Genomic DNA, 20095 nt, shown 5'->3' with positions numbered 1-20095 from the left:
ATGTCTTGTACAGCGATGAAGCTGCCGGTAGCTCAGCCGTTTGAGTCCCTTGTCTGGAAACAGATATTCCGGTAGCTCTGCTGATCGCATGTCTTGTACGGTGATGAAGGTCCCAGTAGCTCTGCTGTTTGAGTCCCTTGTCCGGGTACGGTGGACCCGGTAGCTCTGCTGATAGCATGTCTTATGCTGTCATGAAGATCCTGGTAGCTCTGCTGATAGCATGTCTTATACAGTCATGAAGATCCTGGTAGCTCTGCTGATAGCATGTCTTTTACAGTGATGAAGATCCCGGTAGCTCTGCTGATAGCATGTCTTATTCAGTCATGAAGATCCTGGTAGCTCTGCTGATAGCATGTCTTGTGCAGTGATAAAGATCCCGGTAGGTCTGCTGATAGCATGTCTTATGCTGTGATGAAGATCCCGGTAGCTCTGCTGATAGCATGTCTTATGCAGTCATAAAGATCCCGCTAGCTCTGCTGATAGCATGTCTTGTACAGTGATGAAGATCCCGGTAGCTCTGATGATAGCATGTCTTGTGCAGTGATGAAGATCCCGGTAGCTCTGCTGATAGCATGTCTTGTACAGTGATGAAGGTCCTGGTAGCTCTGCTGATAACATGTCTTATGCAGTGATGAAGGTCCCGGTAGCTCTGCTGATAGCATGTCTTGTACAGTGATGAAGGTCCTGGTAGCTCTGCTGATAACATGTCTTATGCAGTGATGAAGGCCCCGGTAGCTCTGCTGATAGCCTGTCTTATGCAGTGATGAAGGCCCCGGTAGCTCTGCTGGTAGCATGTCTTGTACAGTGATGAAGGCCCCGATAGCTCTGTTGATAGCCTGTCTTATGCAGTGATGAAGGTCCCGGGAGCCGACGAGAGCGCAGATAACGCGGCCAGAGGGCTCTCGCTGCTTGTCAGGACGGCCGGGACTAGGGCGAGCTGACACCCGTCAAGATCCCCGTCAGCACAGACCGAAATAACCGCATGGGTTCCTGGTGCCTTCAAAACCGCAAGTGGACGAGAAATGAACCGCGCAAAATGCGGAGTTACAGATTTCTATCAAGTATCTGAACCGCGTGCATGGGTCGGCTTATTCTGTGTGTCTGTTTTTGTGTGTAGTCCTACTAATAATATTGTCACTGTCAGCACACTACTGCGACTACTTCCAATACTAAAAATAATACTTTCTGCCACAGGTGACAGCAGCGCAGTGGCTTTCTGGCGTGAATAACAGTGCCACAGCAGACCTCCCCAGTGGTATGCATTTGAATGGCTTCCACATATTAAAGACCGAGTAATATAGCAGAGGTTCAAACCCACAACCTTCCAGTTACCCACAAATAGCAGAGGTAGCCGCATTTACACACTGGGACATGTCACTGGTGGTTATGGGTGTGTGTGTGGTGCACCCAGGACCACTGGAGCTCTGTCATTCTGCGACTGCAGCATTGTCTTCATGATTATGGATTTGCTGCTTTTGCCACATAATCCATAATCTGCTGCATAGCCTGCATATGTTATTTTAAAAAAAGACTGTAGCTCAAACGGATGTGGAATGTGTTGCCCCACAGTGGAAGGCCTTTTGCAAACAATTGACTGGTCAGTTTTCAGTAACTTATTTCTGTGTTTGGGTGTTTAACTGGTTCTAATGAGGTGAAACCGTTGCTCAGCTAGTGTTAACGTGTACAAATGACAAAAAATTGAGGAAATGTGATCACATTTTCCACATTACACCACATCATCTGCTTTTTCTTGTGGAATAATTTAGTCACCCTGCATCGTAATGCATAGGTCCAGCGTCCCTGGACATACCTCTCTTTTTGTGTATTAATGCATGTATTTAGTAGATGTATTGAATCTGTGCACGTAGGTGGGTTTGGTTGTTGTAAGTGGTATGATTCCAATAAGTTTGTCTGCGCTTGTTGGGTTGATATGTGTGCCAGTGTTTTGCCATTCTCTATTGTGCAAGGTTCACCTGTAAGATATGTAACTGTTTATGGAGTATGTATCATATATATGTCTCTGTGCATTAATGCATGTATTCAGTGAGTTTAATGAACCTATGTGTATTGATATGTTTGTTGGGAAAAGGTACAATGCATCTGGTGAGTTGGTGGGTGTTTATGCGTGATTTACCCGTTCACAAGTGTTATGCCACTCTGTGTATTACCTGTGTTGCATATGTGTATCAGTCAAATGCTTAGGTTTGGCTTGTATTATTAGTGTCTGTGTGTGGTTGCGTGTTTAATTTGTGGTATATTTAGTAAATGAATGTATGTGTAGCCCATCTACGATGCATATATGGGATTACTATGTATGTGTGTTCATGAATAAGTGCACTGACCTTTGTACATAGTCATTGATGCACCCAGTGTATGTGTGAATATGTGTGTGTGTGTGCATTGTCTACATGGTATATTGGGGAATGTATTCTTTATCTGAATATCTCTGTCCGAGTTGTGTGTAATGTGTGTACATGCGCATGCAATGTTCATTATCTGAGTTATTTCTAGGGTCTCTGTGCATTTTCTCTAAAAATCTGTGGCCCTGTGTTGGTTACCCCTCAGGTATCTGTTGTCACAGTGCTCAGCGCTGTGTGTCGAATATATGGTCTCAGAAAACCTTCTGCGGACTACTGAGAACATTTAGGGACCATTTAAAGTAGCCTTGCTCCTGCTCCAAGGATGATTTTCAGATAGCTGATTCCTGGCTGAGATGGCATGGTGGGTAAAAAACAATAGACTGGATTGCAGCCCAGAGTAACTATGATTAATGCAAGCACTCCACTTCTCATCTTTGCTTCCTCAGTATGATGTTCTAAGAGCAACAAGTATGCACAGACATGGGTTGTGTGGTCAGTATGCCATAAGACTCGAACTGTACCGTGCTGACGAGCTCTAAATTGGCCAAAGGTGGTCTGGGGTTGCTTGCGTTCTCTTTCAAAGGAGACTTGGTGTGGCAGGTTGGGCTGGACTGTCCATATTGGAGAAGGACCAAGGCTGACGTGCATGACATTTGGCTGGGTGCAGCAGGGGTTGGACACAAATGCACAGACACACATGCACATATGTATATACTCACATAAAATACACAAGAAGTTTATTTATTTATTCATTTAACACCGCAACTTACACACAGATTACCTAAAACATGAATATTGCAAACTTCATTACAATCAAACTGAGTCTATAAGTTTAAAAGAAAAGAGAAAATGGGATCATCAACCAGACCCTGCAAGTTCTACGAACTTATGATTTGCAGGGTGTTTTCTGATGGGATGAGGCAAAGTGAGGTTTGCGTGTAGGGTCAAATTCTCAACCAGTTGTAGTTGAGAGAGGTGGTGTTAGTAGGCAAAGGGCTTCAAGTTAAGATTCTCCTAGTGGAGAAACAAGATATTTGCAAAAAAGGGTTGATATATGGAGTTCTTCCGGTGAAATTTGGGGATATAGTTGAAAGAGGTAGCGTTTGTAATGAGCTGTGGTTGACAACAAAAGGAAGGATTGCTGATGCACAATATGCACTCTTTAGGACTGCTTAGATTGAGTTCAAGGAGTTACTAAGAGTTCCCGCTAATAGTTTAAGGAAGCGTTACAAAAAGTTAAAAAAGCTCTCTTTATAGTGGTTGGTAAGATTAATCAGAATAAGCTTCCTCAAGTTGTGGGAGGCATGATTGTTAGACATTAGTCTGTGCTCCCCTAGTGGCGGTAGGAGGTATTACATTGTTTAATAATGGATTCCATCTAGTGTTGGGAGGCCTGAGGAAGTTCAATGTACTCCAGAAGAATGTGAATGTGCGTCATGACATAGGGATGATGGAGTCTATCCAACGTCACATCTTACCTTCCGGATGCCTTCATGCTTCAGTTCGATCACATGCAGGGTGTAATTTGTCCGACGCCCTTTCTCATTGAATTGGATGTTTCCCGTCAGCCCCTCGAAGCGTACCTGTTGAAAAAAAAATATCTGTTGAATATGCTTCTTAAATATGCTGACATACCTCAGGTGTGGCGCCACTGCCAGCTTCACATTAGCAGATCTCTCAGCGTCCCAAAGAAAACACACCTTGCACTGCTCTACAAGGCTGTTTACCCTTGAATAAGAAGTGCAGATACTTCCCTGTTGGATTCTTAAACTCTGCTAAGGACCAGTACAAGTACTGTCCTTAATGGCTGATAGGACAGTTAAAGGTACAGTACTAGGACTTAGCTTGAGAAGTGCAGTCACTCTTAAAGAGACAATTGCTGCTCAGCAGGGTTCTAGGCCACCTTAAATGGACTCCATCTGCACTTCTTGGAATGTCTGCACAGACTGTTATATGGTAGTGGACGCACATCCTTATCTTTGCGCCCTCTCGTGCACTGATAATGACAGTACTGATACTCAGGGTTGGATTGGGATTGAAAATCGGCCCGGGCACGCAAAAAAAATCGGCCCACATTTGCATAATCACTCCTCAAATCACTGCTTTGGCATAATCTTATAAAAAAAACTTTAAAAGGGGGGGTTAAAAAAATTCACACGTTAGTTTACACTGGTGAAACAAGTTGGCCACTTCTACTCAGGCCCCCTGCCACCACTCGGTATGTGCACACCTTAATGGGCCGGCCAGCGAGACAAAGGGAGTGACACCTCTTGCTAAACGGAGGTAATGGACGCCCATCTGCCTATAGAAAGGCCACTCAGACCCCTACTGGGCCGCTGGCTGTATTCAAACAATAGAGGCAGCCCTAAAATGGCCCCCCAGACTGCTAAAAAAAGAGGCCCACGGCAGCACTCAGACACCGGCCCCTCGGGCATTGCCCGAATGCCAGCGTTACCAATCCAACGCTGCTGGTACTCCTCTGCAGGACTTAAAGTGACAATAGCTCTCGTAAAAAGCAGGACCCAAGGCCCTTTAATTAGGCAGTACAAGTATTTAACCAAAACATGTACCACGCTATGTATGTGCATTTAAATGGTTAATCAAGGCTTTTGATATAAGTTATCCTTTTGAGGAGTGCTGCCCCTGCAGACTCTTTCCAGGTCAGGAATCACAACAATCAGTAGCAGTGAACAGTCCAGCATAGGCGCTTGTCCACTGGCAGCTCATACGTTTTGCACATAGTGGGCAGACACAGGCGGGCACACACTGGCACAGTCACCTGCACTCCCTCTCACAAACACACACATATTTACTTCCACCTATCCACAGGCACACTTCCTCACACCCACCATTCACAAGGACGTACACTCACACACTTACACACACCCATCCACCTACACATAAATACACATAAATTCATACATAGATGCACACACCCAAACAATGAAAAAGCACTTACCAGGCTGTGGCGGTTGTGTCACAGGACCAGTGGGTGGTGGGAGAGGAAGTGCGAAGGCACTTGAAGGCCCGGAAGGCTTCGCAGAAGGATGGGAAAAAAAGAAGATTCCACCCACCTCCAGTCATTGGCTGACTTTGTCATGGGTCAGCCAATGGGAGGAGGTCCTTCCCTGACTCCTCGCAAAGTAGAGTGGGATCAGTGAGACTTGCTTACCCCACCCTACTATGTGATGAGGTATCAGTGATAGACAGTCAGCCGTAGGAACTTCAGGGCTTAAACCGGAAGCACCCGGGTGGGGGACTTGAGAACGTCAATGCCCTCTGGGCTGTGATATCTTCAGTTGGGAGAAGCTTAGCTCAGGCTGCCAGGCACCTGCACATTAGTGCATGAAAAGCGCCTGGATGCCTGACCCTAACATGGTGAGTGTAAGTCAGACTGACCTTTGCCCAGCTTGACAAACACTTATCATGCTTTTGAAAATAGCCCCATCTCTCATAATGACCGGCCACCCCTGCATGTCTTGCAAAGTGCACAGTATGGAACAATTGACCCCCACATGGAGGCTGATCAAAATAATCACTCTACACTAGGGTCTTAAATGACACCTGTTCAATTTAAGGAAACGGGAAGGAAACCATTAATGCAGCAGCGAAGAAAAGCATATTTGACAGATCAGCTGACCCCTGATGAAGGATTTCTGAAATACATATTGTTGGTTTTGTGAATACAGAACATGGAAACAAATATCACATCGGTGGGCTGTGGAAACTTCTAAAGTAACAGTTACAGAAATGCAAAGTCTATTGAAGGGGTGGCCTCGCCAGGGGAGGGGTTCGATGAGCTTACCTGTTGCAGCGCCCGCTGGATGTCGATGCCTTGCCCCCAGGGTACAGCGGGGTTGGCCAGACAGTCCCCTGCATTCCCCCGCCGGGAGATGTCGATTCGCTGCTTCCGGAGGTTTTGAAAGGCCTCGGCCATCACTCGAACCCCGTCGTAGGTCAGCGCGGATGTGTACTGCAGACGAAAAGAAGTGCAGGAAGATGTCACACAGTGTCTCACGCAGACCACCAATAAGAAAACAGCGAGGGCCTCGAGCCGTGCAAAGCCTGCCAGGTAATGAATGAATGAATGACACTCCATGAGTCTGTGAGGCCACGCGGGCGACTCCTTAAAGGTGTATGTGTTCAATAATATACATGAATGAATGAATGATTTACAGCAAACTGAGTAGGATTATTCTGCTGATGTGTAGAATGAGTAAGGGCAATCATACAAGGGGAAACATTCCACATTTAGGAGTGCAGTAATGGAGCAATAGGTTCGTTTCCACAGACGTGTACGAAGCTAGTGATAGGGGGTGGGTGAAATATTTTGCGGGAAGGCAAGAAGTACAGAACTCTTACATTTTGCATCACGTTCTCCTAAGTAGGAAACCTGACATACTGTCTTTTGGCTTCCGCCCATGCCACGCCCACTGGAAAAGCGCCGCCCATTTCTGGTTTCCTCAACGTGTGAAACCTGAGCCAAGTATGGAACACACGAAGGTGGCACGGGATTGGCTGATGCGTACCTGCTTGCTTATTCGCTTAGAGGGGATGGAGTGTCCCCACCCAGAGTGTGGTGGTTCCACTAGCGGCCTGGGCAGTTAAAAAGAATGGTTGTGGGATGAGTGTGAATTCACAAGTGTGAGGGGAGGGATAGTGAGGGAGTCAGTTGGACTCCACTAAAGTTCATGATACACGTGGAATGAATGACAGTGTCTTAACGCGTGAGAGGGCAGTGGTGGCGGTCGAGTACGAATCGAGTCATGTGCCCTTGGCCACAGCATTGAGGGTGTAGTAAAAAGATAGGTACCACTACAAATGGAGTCCGTGTATTTGGATGGGGCCACATTCTGATGGAAGCACGTTCTGATGGCTCACTCCTGTGCAGCTTATAAACAGGCCTGCAGCAGCCCAACCATCAGCACTGTTTCAATTTAGCAATCCGACTCAGTTTCTATTTTCTGAGGCCCATGTCTTGAAGGTGGGTCTTTGCTCAGTGTGCTTCTGGTCTTATCTCGCTGGCTAAGTTCTAGCTAAGCTTGTGGGTCCGGATATCACCCTCCCAGGCAGGTCCTGTCTCCATTTGTTGAGCTGCTCAGTCGGTGTGGCTCAAGTTGTGTAATGTAGGAAAGATTTCTCTCTGTTGGCTCAGTTTATGTCCCTCTAGTGGAGGGTTGGTTCAGTTTGTTTACTCTGGGGATTCCGTCCCTCTAGATGAGTTCTGGCTTAGTTGCTTGGTCTGGGGAGTACCTCCCTCCAGGTGAGTTCTGGCTCGGTTAATTGGATCATGTGGTTCTAGGTGAGTGTTGGTTTGGTTGTTTTGATCCTGTCCTGCTAGGTGAATGCTGGCTCAATTGTTTGGACAATGCCATTATTGATGAGTGTTAGCACAGTGGATTGGATCATTTAGACTCAGTTGTTTGGCCCATGCCTCTCTAGGTGACTGCTGGGTCAGATCGTTTGTTCATGTGATAATTTCATTCTAAGTGAGCACTAGACGGCTAATTTGTATTTATCATGTCCATTTAGTGTTATGTTGGCTCAATTATGATCATGTGTGTCTAGGTTTGTGTTGGCTGAATTATGATCATGTCCGTCTTGGTAACTGGTGGGTCATGTTAGGTCTCGGGATCATGTCCCTCTAGGTGAGTGTTGGCTAACTAGATTTGACCATGTCCATCCAGGCTCATGCTGACTCGGTTGTTTTGATCATGTCCCTCTAGGTGAGTGTTGGCTCATTTGCTTGGAATGGTTTCCACTAGATGAGTATTGACTCAGTTATTTTGAGGATGTCTTTCTAAGAAAGTGTTGTTTGAATTGCTTTGATCATGACCTTCTAGGAGAGTGTTGACTCTTTTAGTTTGATCATGTCCCTCTAGGTGACCGCTGGTTCAGATTGTTCAGCCTTGGGACCATGAAACTTCTAGGTGAGTGCAGACACTGTTGTTTTGATCATTTTGTCCTTCTAAGTGAGTGCTGACTCAGATGGTTCAGTCTTGGGATGTTGTGAAATGTCCCAGTAGGCAAGTATTGGCTCTGTTGTTTGGATGACATCCCTCTGGGTGAGTGTTGGCTCAGTTGTGTTGCTGATGTTCCTTTAAGAGAGTGTTGACTGAGTTGGTTTGATCATGTCCTTCTAGGGGAGTGTTGACTCTTTCGGTTTGATGATGTCCCTCTAGGTGACTGCTGGTTCAGATTGTTCAGCCTTGGGACCATGTACCTCTCGGTGAGTGCTGACCCAGTTGTTTTGATAATGTCTTTCTAGCTGAGTGCTGACTTAGGTTATTTGATCTTGGGATGTTGTGACATTTCCCTGTAGGTAAGTATTGGCTCAGTTGTTTTGATCACTTCCCTGTAAGAGAGTGTTGCCGGAGTATTTTTGATCATGTCGCTCTAGGTGAGCGTTGGTTCAGTTGTTTGGATCACGACCCTCTAAGAGTGTTGCCGGAGTATTTTTGATCATGTCGCTCTAGGTGAGCGTTGGCTCAGTTGTTTGGATCACGTCCCTCTAAGAGTGTTGCCGGAGTATTTTTGATCATGTCGCTCTAGGTGAGCGTTGGCTCAGTTGTTTGGATCATGTCCCTCTAAGAGAGTGTTGCCAGAGTAGTTTTGATCATGTCGCTCTAGGTGAGCGTTGGCTCAGTTGTTTGCATCACGTCCCTGTAAGAGAGTGTTGCCGGAGTATTTTTGATCATGTCGCTCTAGGTGAGCGTTGGCTCAGTTGTTTGGATCATGTCCCTCTAAGAGAGTGTTGCCAGAGTAGTTTTGATCATGTCGCTCTAGGTGAGCGTTGGCTCAGTTGTTTGCATCACGTCCCTGTAAGAGAGTGTTGCCGGAGTATTTTTGATCATGTCGCTCTAGGTGAGCGTTGGCTCAGTTGTTTGGATCACGTCCCTCTAAGAGAGTGTTGCCGGAGTAGTTTTGATCATGTCGCCCTAGGTGAGTGTTGGCTCAGTTGTTTGCATCACGTCCCTGTAAGAGAGTGTTGCCGGAGTAGTTTTGATCTAGTCGCTCTAGGTGAGCATTGACTCAGTTGTTTGCATCACGTCCCTGTAAGAGAGTGTTGCCGGAGTAGTTTTGATCAAGTCGCTCTAGGTGAGCGTTGGTTCAGTTGTTTGGATCACGTCCCTCTAAGAGTGTTGCCGGAGTATTTTTGATCATGTCGCTCTAGGTGAGCGTTGGCTCAGTTGTTTGGATCACGTCCCTCTAAGAGTGTTGCCGGAGTAGTTTTGATCATGTCGCTCTAGGTGAGCGTTGGCTCAGTTGTTTGGATCACGTCCCTCTAAGAGTGTTGCCGGAGTATTTTTGATCATGTCGCTCTAGGTGAGCGTTGGTTCAGTTGTTTGGATCACGTCCCTCTAAGAGTGTTGCCGGAGTATTTTTGATCATGTCGCTCTAGGTGAGCGTTGGCTCAGTTGTTTGGATCACGTCCCTCTAAGAGTGTTGCCGGAGTAGTTTTGATCATGTCGCTCTAGGTGAGTGTTGGCTCAGTTGTTTGCATCACGTCCCTGTAAGAGAGTGTTGCCGGAGTATTTTTGATCATGTCGCTCTAGGTGAGCGTTGGCTCAGTTGTTTGGATCACGTCCCTCTAAGAGAGTGTTGCCGGAGTAGTTTTGATCATGTCGCTCTAGGTGAGCGTTGGCTCAGTTGTTTGGATCATGTCCCTCTAAGAGAGTGTTGCCGGAGTAGTTTTGATCTAGTCGCTCTAGGTGAGCGTTGACTCAGTTGTTTGCATCACGTCCCTGTAAGAGAGTGTTGCCGGAGTAGTTTTGATCTAGTCGCTCTAGGTGAGTGTTGGCTCAGTTGTTTGCATCACGTCCCTGTAAGAGAGTGTTGCCGGAGTAGTTTTGATCTAGTCGCTCTAGGTGAGCGTTGGCTCAGTTGTTTGCATCACGTCCCTGTAAGAGAGTGTTGCCAGAGTAGTTTTGATCTAGTCGCTCTAGGTGAGCGTTGACTCAGTTGTTTGCATCACGTCCCTGTAAGAGAGTGTTGCCGGAGTAGTTTTGATCAAGTCGCTCTAGGTGAGCGTTGACTCAGTTGTTTGCATCACGTCCCTGTAAGAGAGTGTTGCCGGAGTAGTTTTGATCATGTCGCTCTAGGTGAGTGTGGCTCGGGTGGTTTGGTCTTGGGATGATGTGTCATGTCTTCTGTTCTGAGAAGTATAGAGGAATAGTTACTTTGCCATATGTTAGTGTGGTTTCGCTACGGTGTTGGAGGGTGCGTGGCAGACAGACCTCTATCACTTTATCTCGTGTGAGTTATGATGTGACATGCCCCTTTCAGTGAGTGTTTGTACAGATGTGTGGATCAAGCCCCCTAGGTAAGTGCTGGTTGACAAGGTTCGGTCTCCGGCCCATGGCCTCTAGATGCCTGCTCACTCGGTTGGTTGACACTACCTACCCTAGGTTTCTTCCAGGTCCCCCGGGGGTGCTCCCTCTCGTCTGAACTCCTCCACTGCTGGATGATTCGTGACGCCACCACGTCGGTATAGTTCACCAGCTGGAAACCTGTCACATTGGCGCCGGCCTCCTTGAACTTCTGCAAGTCAATGTCCATGAAGCCCTGCGAGAAGGAAGCGTGGGATGTCAGGAGCGAGCGGCAAACAGCAGCGCACAGGCCTAGCACGGCCTGACCCCCTCATGGGCAAGGCTTAAGCACCCCATTAACCAGTCTGTGCATAGTGACCAGCCAGAAGCTTGTACCTCACTGCCAAGGGTGTTCAGGATACAAGAATCCTGCTCTCCAGTGTGCCAACCCCACAGCACTACCGTGGAATGACTGCCCTGCAGTGTGCCGAACACAGGTGTATCACAGAATGACTTCATTATGTCAATTCCACAGCACTACCGTGGAATGACTGCAGTGCAGTGTTCTAAAATATAGGTTTATCACAAGCTGGCTGAGTGTAGTAAGTCAAACACACAGCATTACCAGTGAATTACTGCACTGCAGCGTGCCGAACACAGGTTTATCACAGAAAGACTGCATTATAGTATGCCAAACACACAGACGTGCCACAGAAGCACTGCACTATACAGTGGTAAACACATGCACTTACAATGTGAAACCTGCACTTTGTGGGCCGAGCACATAAGGCTCAGCAGAGGCGTGCAGCTTTGTCGTGTGCCAGTCCCACATCAGTGCAGTGCAACCAACACACAGACGTGCCACATAATGACTCCACTATAATGTATCAAACACACCGCATTGTCCCAGAGTGATGCTGTGATCTATGCAAAACACGCAGAGAAATCCTAGCAACATTTGAGCAGGCTCGTCCTATACTGTTGTGTGCGGCATGAGACCCGCAGTCATAGCATGTCATTACAGAGTCCAAGCCCAGAGAAACATTACAGGACTGTTGCAGCAGACCGCGCCAAATCCAGTGAATTACAAGTGGGACACTGCCCGTTAATGTGGAACAGATTAAGCATGTCATTAGAAATATTTCATTACAGTGGCCGTAATCCACAGACACATCTCTGCACCCGAGCAAATCACAGCTTCTCTGCAGTGTGAATGTCAAACACATCATAAAGAACAGTGTGTCACGTCATCACCGCAGTACACCCACGGGAAGCTGACCCACAGGTAGGTCTCTAAAGGTCGACAAAGCATTTCACAGGCATAGTACACCATGGAACTGGCAGACCCACGTTAGTGCCAGGGGATAGTGGCGTGCAGCGTGCTACAGGGATAGTGGGGTTTTATACGCTATACTGGCACTTTAAGTAGCACATAACTAACACATGTTAATTCAATAAATACCTACCATAATGAGCTCAAGTCGGAGCACCGCTACTGGAACCCTGCTCTGCAGTGTGCCACATGCAGATTACAAACACATACTTACTGCTGTATGCATTTTAATTTGCCAAAGACCATCACAGCTCTCTCTTCATGCTACTGAATTCCCCCTAGTACAGATACAGGACCCTCTTTTGACGGAACCAAACACTGCTTACGATCTACTGGCAAAGTGACAGCTTCTACCTTTCGCTGGTGCCTCTGCCCGCGCATTAACTCCTTCAATCATCACCGCCGCCGCTGTCCGTGGTGCTGGACCTTTCACTATTACAGCGACAACTGCCTCTGCCCTTTGTGCCACGTCATTCGACAGCAGCATCTCTTCCGCCAGTGCTGCTGTAAATTTTACTGAAGGTATCACTAGCATAGCGCCTCGAAATATACTGCGGAATCTCATCAGCGCTCTCTGAATATAGTGCTGAATATGTCACTAGCACAGTGCCTCTGACCATAGTGCTTATTATGTCACTAGCACAGTGCCTCTGACTATAGAGCTGAAATCCTCACAAGCACAGTGATTCTAACCTGGTGCTGCATACGTCACTAGTACAGTGCCTCTGGCCATAGAGCTGAAAAAATCCTCACAAGCACAGTACCTCTGACCGTACTGCTGAATATGTCACTAGCACAGTACCTCTGACTATAGTGCTGAAATTCTCACTAGCACAGTGACTCTAACCTAGTGCGGAATATGTCACTAGCACAATGCATCTGACCATAGTGCTGAATATGTCACTAGCACAGTGACTCTAACCTAGTGCTCAATATGTCACTAGCACAGTGTCTCTGAACATAGAGCTGAAATCCTCACAAGCACAGTACCTCTGACCGTACTGCGGAAAGTCACTAGCACAGTGCCCCTGACCATAGTGCTGAAATCCTCATTAGCACAGTACATCTGACCGTAGTACTGAATATGTTACTAGCACAGTGTCTGTAAATATGTCACTAGCGCAGTGCCTCTGACCATAGAGCGGAATATGTCACTAGCACAGTGCCTCTGACCGTACTGCTGAAAGTCACTAGCACAGAACCTCTGTCCATAGTGCTGAAATCCTCATTAGCACAGTGGCTCTGACCGTAGTACTGAATATGTCACTAGCACAGTGCCTCTGACCATAGTGCTAATCATGTCACTAGCACGGTACCTCTGTCCATAGTGCTGAAATCCTCATTAGCACAGTACCTCTGACCGTAGTGCTGAATATGTCACTAGCACGGTACCTCTGTCCATAGTGCTGAAATCCTCATTAGCACAGTTCCTCTGACCATGGTGCTGAATATGTCACTAGCACAGTACCTCTGTCCATAGTGCTGCAATCCTCACTAGCACATTACCTCTGACCGTAGTGCTGAATATGTCACTAGCACAGTGCCTCTGACCATAGAGCTGAAATCCTCACAAGCACAGTACCTCTGACAATAGTGCGGAAAGTCACTAGCACAGTACCTCTGTCCATAGTGCTGCAATCCTCACTAGCACAGTGCCTCTGACCATAGTGCTTATTATGTCACTAACACGGTTCCTCTGACCGTGGTGCTGAATGTGTTACTAGCACAGTGACACTGACCATAGAGCTAAAATCCTCACAAGCACAGTACCTGTGCCGTACTGCTGAAAGTCACTAGCACAGTACCTCTGTCCATAGTGCTGAAATCCTCATTAGCACAGTGGCTCTGACCGTAGTACTGAATATGTCACTAGCACAGTGCCTCTGACCATAGTGCTAATCATGTCACTAGCACGGTACCTCTGTCCATAGTGCTGAAATCCTCATTAGCACAGTACCTCTGACCGTAGTGCTGAATATGTCACTAGCACGGTACCTCTGTCCATAGTGCTGAAATCCTCATTAGCACGGTTCCTCTGACCATGGTGCTGAATATGTCACTAGCACAGTACCTCTGTCCATAGTGCTGCAATCCTCACTAGCACATTACCTCTGACCGTAGTGCTGAATATGTCACTAGCACAGTGCCTCTGACCATAGAGCTGAAATCCTCACAAGCACAGTACCTCTGACAATAGTGCGGAAAGTCACTAGCACAGTACCTCTGTCCATAGTGCTGCAATCCTCACTAGCACAGTGCCTCTGACCATAGTGCTTATTATGTCACTAACACGGTTCCTCCGTGGTGCTGAATGTGTTACTAGCACAGTGCCTCTGACCAATGTGATGAATAGGTCACTAACATAGTACCTCTGTCTATAGTGCTTAATGACATTAGCACAGTGCCCCTGTATGTGTCATTAATACAATACCTCTGACTATAGTGCTGAATTCCTCACTAGCACAGTTACTCTTGCCATATTGCTGAATGCCACTATCACAGTGCCTCTGAATATGTGACTAGTACCGTGACTCTGACTCTGTCCACAATGCTAGAGTTTCCACTACTAACTTCACCCTCTGCCAGCAATCACTCTCTCTGCTCATTCTGCTGCAGATTTCTATGGTAACAGCCCATTTTGACTACTTGTGACACATCTTTAACTGCTAACAGTCTCTTTTTGAACACGTTGCTAACCCTTTCAATAGCAACATCTAGTTGTGTGCTGAATGGGCATGGATATTTGGGCACACGCTGGGTTTGGTGGACGGATCAAGGTCATTGTTGGTGTGAGAGCAGTGAAGGTTGAACCAGGACTGCTTACGATTGTTGTCAGAATGGGGACTCCTTTGGCAAAAAGAGAGAATGTGCAAATAAGGGAGAAAGATTCCCTTCTGAATGCACCACAGCAAGGGGAATGGTGGGAAAAAAGCGTTACACACGTGCATGTAACTTAACTAATGGCAGGAATATACATTCAAAGATGGATAGCTTCGATTTCCCTTAAGTGGAACCTTCCACGTTTCCCAAATGGAGAATTTGAGGCAATGAATGTATGATCTAAAACTGCAACCTAGAACAACACAATTTGAGGCGCTAAATCTTTGGGAACAAATGGCGAGTGAGAAAAAGAGGAAGACATTTGAATTTAAGATTTGTAGTAAGGTTCATTCACGGAGAACGGAGCAAGACAAAGAAAGGTTCACAAATTTTTAGGGAGGAAGTCATTGAAACAGTAGGATCATATCCTCTGTTAGAGAAGGAAGAAAAAGAACTGGGGGAAAAAAGAAAAAACTGAGAAAGAATCAGATACAGAAAGTGAAGAAGAAGATGCTTTCATAGAGGAACTACGGGGCATATTATCAAGGGGGTTTATCTCCGCTTTTTTAGCTTTAAAAGCCAAGAAAGCGGAGATAAAATTATCTCCCTATTACCAAGCTGTCGCTAACACCAGTTAGCGACAGCTAATAGGAGATAGCGACCATCTTGGGCCCCGCTTTGCATGTCAGTGATATTTATCACTAATGACATGCAAAGTGGGCGTGCCAAGAGGTTAGCGACTGGAAACAGTCGCTAACATCGCTATCTCCTATTACCAACTTTTGGAGATATTCGCGCTAAGCGCGAATATCTCCAAAAGCTAACACCTGCCCTGAGCAGTTCTTAGCCATGTTATCCAATGGGAGGTGGATAACATGGCTAAGAGCATTTGCTCGATAATGCATGATTATCGCTGACTTTTCAGCAATATTCATGCATTGCGGCCGTTTTTTATCGCATTTGCGATAAACCTTGCTAATAGCAAGGTTTATCTGCGATAAAAATCGCCGATTTGCGGCGATAATTTTTGTCTCTAAACAAGTTAGAGACAAAAATTATCTCTATTGGTTGGTAATATGCCCCTTCGTGTGTTAGACCACATACATGCAACGCGACAGTCGTGGGTACGCAAAGTGTTACTGCACCAGGGCTGCGCAAGAATGCAGTGACTGCAGAATCCTCAGTGGAGTACTGCGCACCCCCAAGTTATACGGAGACACCTGTTCTTTCCTCTATTTGGGCTCCCCTATCAGTTGCTATAAGTGCCATACCCCTGCCTAGGATAATTACTGCTTCCCTAGTTAAGTCATCTCCTAGCTTAGCTCAGAGGCAATCTAGCCAAAGTTTACTACAAGATTCAACACCAAGTACGGGAAGCATGTCTATCATTTCTTACCAATAGCAAAACTTTGGGTCAGTCCAACCTGCTCAGACTTGTCAGATAGCTCAACCGGTGCAGGGCAAACCAACCCGAGGACAAATCTATCCCAGTTAAGGATGGAATTTGAGGAGATGGTGAAAGAAAATGTGGGAATGGATTACTAAGGGTACTATGGAGAAAATGAGCTGATGAGTTGCTTTATGTGTGCAAGAAGGAAGTGATATTGGCAAAAGAGGTCCACAACAAGATGGAGAAGGTGGCGGATGAATGTGGTATTGATATAACACAGCGAAAGAAGTTGCGAAGGAATGCAAGGATGGATACAAGTGAGAAGGAATTGTGATTGGTAAAATCGAGAGATTTATGAATGCATGTAAAGGAATTGGTGGAAAGCATTAGAGAGTGGAGTGACATCAAGAAGCTTAGAGAATTGTGGTCCAAGAAACTAAGGGTTAAAGTAAAGCAAAGCTAAAAAGAGGGAGAAGTAGCAGTTTGAAGAGAAACTTAAGAGTTTCCCTCACAAGAAGGAGAAGGAGGAGCATATGTACACGTTCCATGGTCTCGATCAGATCTTTTCCTTTTTACCACTTCCCTTCCAAAGCTTAAAGAAAATCCTAATAAGTGTTACACTCAGATGGAGCAAATTGTGGCCATTCCTAAGGTATTGTGGGAAGACTTGACTGCGTTGTTTGAGGTAGCGGTCCCAAATGATCTGTGGGGTGAATGTAAGAGAGCTGTACAGAGCACTTAGGAACTGCCATTAGTTCCAGGGACTAATGCTCCTTCACTTATCTAAATATGAGGAAGTCAAAAGACACCCAAAACCTAAGGTCCCCTAAAGAGAGATCAATTTACCAAAAATCCGAGGAGGAGCCAAGCTCGCGAGCGAAATGGTCACCTTGTAGCTCGGCTCCGTCAGCCCTCTGGCCTGACTCACATATCCTGCTACATATCCTGCCCAGAGACGATGCATTTTCGAAGAAAGAGAAACGCAACACTTCGCTCCCACTCACCGTCTGACCTGGAAGCTCCGACTTGCGGTGGATCCGGAGTTGTGCCCACTCGCGGAGACCGGGGCCTTTGTGGAGCTGAGACCGGGGCTTCGCCTATTGGATCCGGCCTGGCGTTGTGGTGACTGTTGGCCCCGGCCGAGAGACTGCACCACGAGAGAGAGCCACTGTGAGAAATCCCAGGTGATCCTGAACCGGGCCAGCCTTGACGGCCGTGAGGCTGGTGCGGGGCGCGGTGCTCCATGGACTAACCGTGTGAAGGGGTTTCCCCGCCGCCGCTCCGTCCATCGACCCTGGACCCTCACGCTCGAGCTATACTTTTGAGGAGCGCCGGCTCGAGCATAGGCGACCTTCCGCCTGGTGGGGCTCTCTTTTCTGCACCGCTGTGGTCATTGCCGGGACCCCCCCAGACATCTGTAAAGGCCTACATCTGTGGACTGCTCCGGGGGTGGCCGAGAGTGAAGAAGGGGTTGAATTTACAAAATGGCTGCCGCAGTTTGGAGCTGTGGATTTCCTCCTGATGGCGATCTCCGGTTGCTAGATTGCGCGGAAATATGGCCATGTGGACGTGAGCCTACGATCGGCGACGTTCTTGCTGCCTTGAGATCTTTCCACACGACCTTGGCCCCCGGTGCTCCTGAGGACTTGTCCCGATCCACCGCCATCTTGGGTGAACGCTCCTCCAGGGTCCCCTCTTGCCTCGGTGATATCATTGCCTCACCCCCCTCGAAAGCTCCGAAATATGGTGCTGCTATCCACCAACGGATTTGTACATCGGCGGCTTCAGAACCTCCTGTTCGATGTTCGGAAACTGGAGACTTAGACACTGTGCGAGGGCCCGGTCATCCCCGGGTGCCTGAGAAAGATGACGGACTGCTGCTTGTTTTTACCTTGATGAGGTCTTGTTTCTATTTTGCCAGTATACTCCTGCCTTTTCGAACGACGAGACTGCACTCCTGTTTTTTATTGCCCCTGTTGCTGTTGCTGATATATTTGGATTGCTTACTTGAATTTTTATTCACTTGCTTTTTTATTGACCTTTCTGACCAGCATCTGTATCGTATTCTTTTTCATTTGTGTGTTTGCCTCGCATCGTATTGCACGCTTCAGGCTGTTGTTTGGTGGGTGGTAAATGCAGTGAAGAAGGGATTGGGGTGAGATGCATGGCCCCCGATAGATTATTGGTATACGAATTCATGGCGGAGTTGCCCATATTCATAGTGCTATGAGAAACCTCTCTGAAAGTTTTATTGTGCTCGAGTCTATATCGTTCTGGTACACATGTACTGTAATGTATGGTTGGGTGGAGGGCTGTAGCCGAACGTATTTATTTCTGATCTCATGCTCCTCCCTCCTATTTACTATTTTGTTTCCGTATCTTTTTTTGTCTTCTGCTTCTTTTCTCTCTTATCTCCACTATATTTCGGGTTCTGGTTTAGGGCGACAGGGGCGCTGTTTGAAGGATAGGCCGTAGCCTTCTGCAGGGGTGCTGGGTGGGATGGGTGGGTTGGGTCTTTTTTGTTGTTTTATTTTTTTCAGTTCTATGGCCCTTTTGTATCTCTTTATGGGGGTGCCGCGTCTATCCTTTGCCTCCCGTGGTATGATTGGGTGGGATATGTGACGTCGCTGTTCCTCTTCTTAAAGTTCTGCTGCTTCCGATGCGACTCCCATGCCCTCATCGTTGCAATTCCCCTGTTCGCCTGTGTGTTCCTTGCTATGGGGAGCTTGTTCCGACGCGGCATTCCTCCTCTTTTAATCTGTGTTTTCTTTCCTTCTTTTCTTCCTTTTCCTTTTTCCTCCCCTCCCCTTTTCTTTTTCTCCCCAGGTTAGTATGGCGGGCTAGTTTTAATGATATTACTATTCCGGGCCCCCTGTTCTGTATCCAAGTACTATTGGGTGATGGGTACGCTAAGTTATTATTGATTGCATATTGATTTGTGCTTCCCACGTCTGTCCTTCTACCGATGTGTATAGTACTGCCATTTCTACATTGCTGTCCTTTATCCTTTGGCTGTTAATGATTTGTGCGGGGTATCCGGATATTGTTTTGTTCTCGCTGAGCCTGCCATACGCCCTATCGTTATATTATAAAATTAACCTATATTACTCCTGATTGCTGGCCGTATAGATCCTCATACTTCCCCCACTCTTTTAGCGACTATATTGAATGTACAATTTTACTCTGATTTTGTGACTACTATTTTGGAACTTTTTGACTGCTTTACCATGTTGTGGCCGGCCAGATCGGTTGTAGGCCCAGCCTTGTATATCCTTTCTGTACAAATAAAGGTTTAAAAAAAAAAAAAAAAAAAAACAATTTGACCAAAAATCTATAAAATCTCTTAGGAGCCAAAAGACTCAGTAAACACCCTTTTGGAGAGACTAATACAGGTGTATAGTGAATACAGCGGGATGAATAATCTTTTAATCGAAAATATGGGAAGATTTCTTGCCTCTTTTGTTTATGGACAGAAATCAGAAATCACATTATTCAAGGCATACTGTGTTGGCAGAGAAAATCAATTGACAAGATCCTACACTATGCACAATATTGTAGCAAAACGTTAGAGGCTAAACAAAAGGAACTGAAGGAGAAGTTTATGATTGCCCAGACTCAGTGGGCCCAGAATGGAATGCAAAGAGTTTTCCTGAACTGCAGTGGGAATATACCCAGAAAGGGAGAAGTCAGAGAAGCATGGAAGGGGCTAATATAAGTGCCCTAAAGAAGTTTACACAGTGCCACATTTGTAACAGGGTAGGGCATTGGAAGAGGGAGTGTAGGTATAATTAAGACCACATTTTAACAGAATCCGAAAGGGGGATTTCGATAGGGCAGGGAGAGTATTCCCCTGTGCCTAGGCTCTCTATGGCTGTTCAGAAAG

At 46.6% G+C, this 20095-nt stretch overlaps 1 protein-coding gene across 4 annotated transcripts in view; it reads right to left on the bottom strand.

Moving 5' to 3' along the window:
- The window catches only part of GRIA1 (glutamate ionotropic receptor AMPA type subunit 1), a 559324-nt gene that overhangs the window by 207866 nt on the left and 331363 nt on the right, over positions 1–20095 (bottom strand). For all 4 annotated transcript variants that reach the window (XM_078653641.1, XM_078653640.1, XM_078653642.1 and 1 more), the window contains exons 6-8: positions 10764–10925; positions 6166–6333; positions 3839–3943 (exon numbers count right to left, since the gene is read on the bottom strand). In XM_078653641.1, the coding sequence (XP_078509767.1) occupies positions 3839–3943; positions 6166–6333; positions 10764–10925 (435 nt within the window). The remainder of the gene's footprint in view (positions 1–3838; positions 3944–6165; positions 6334–10763; positions 10926–20095) is intronic.

The sequence above is a fragment of the Lissotriton helveticus genome, chromosome 7 (genome assembly GCF_964261635.1).
Source record: "Lissotriton helveticus chromosome 7, aLisHel1.1, whole genome shotgun sequence".
Lineage (NCBI taxonomy): Eukaryota > Metazoa > Chordata > Amphibia > Caudata > Salamandridae > Lissotriton > Lissotriton helveticus.
This window is presented reverse-complemented; position numbering and strand designations above follow the sequence as displayed.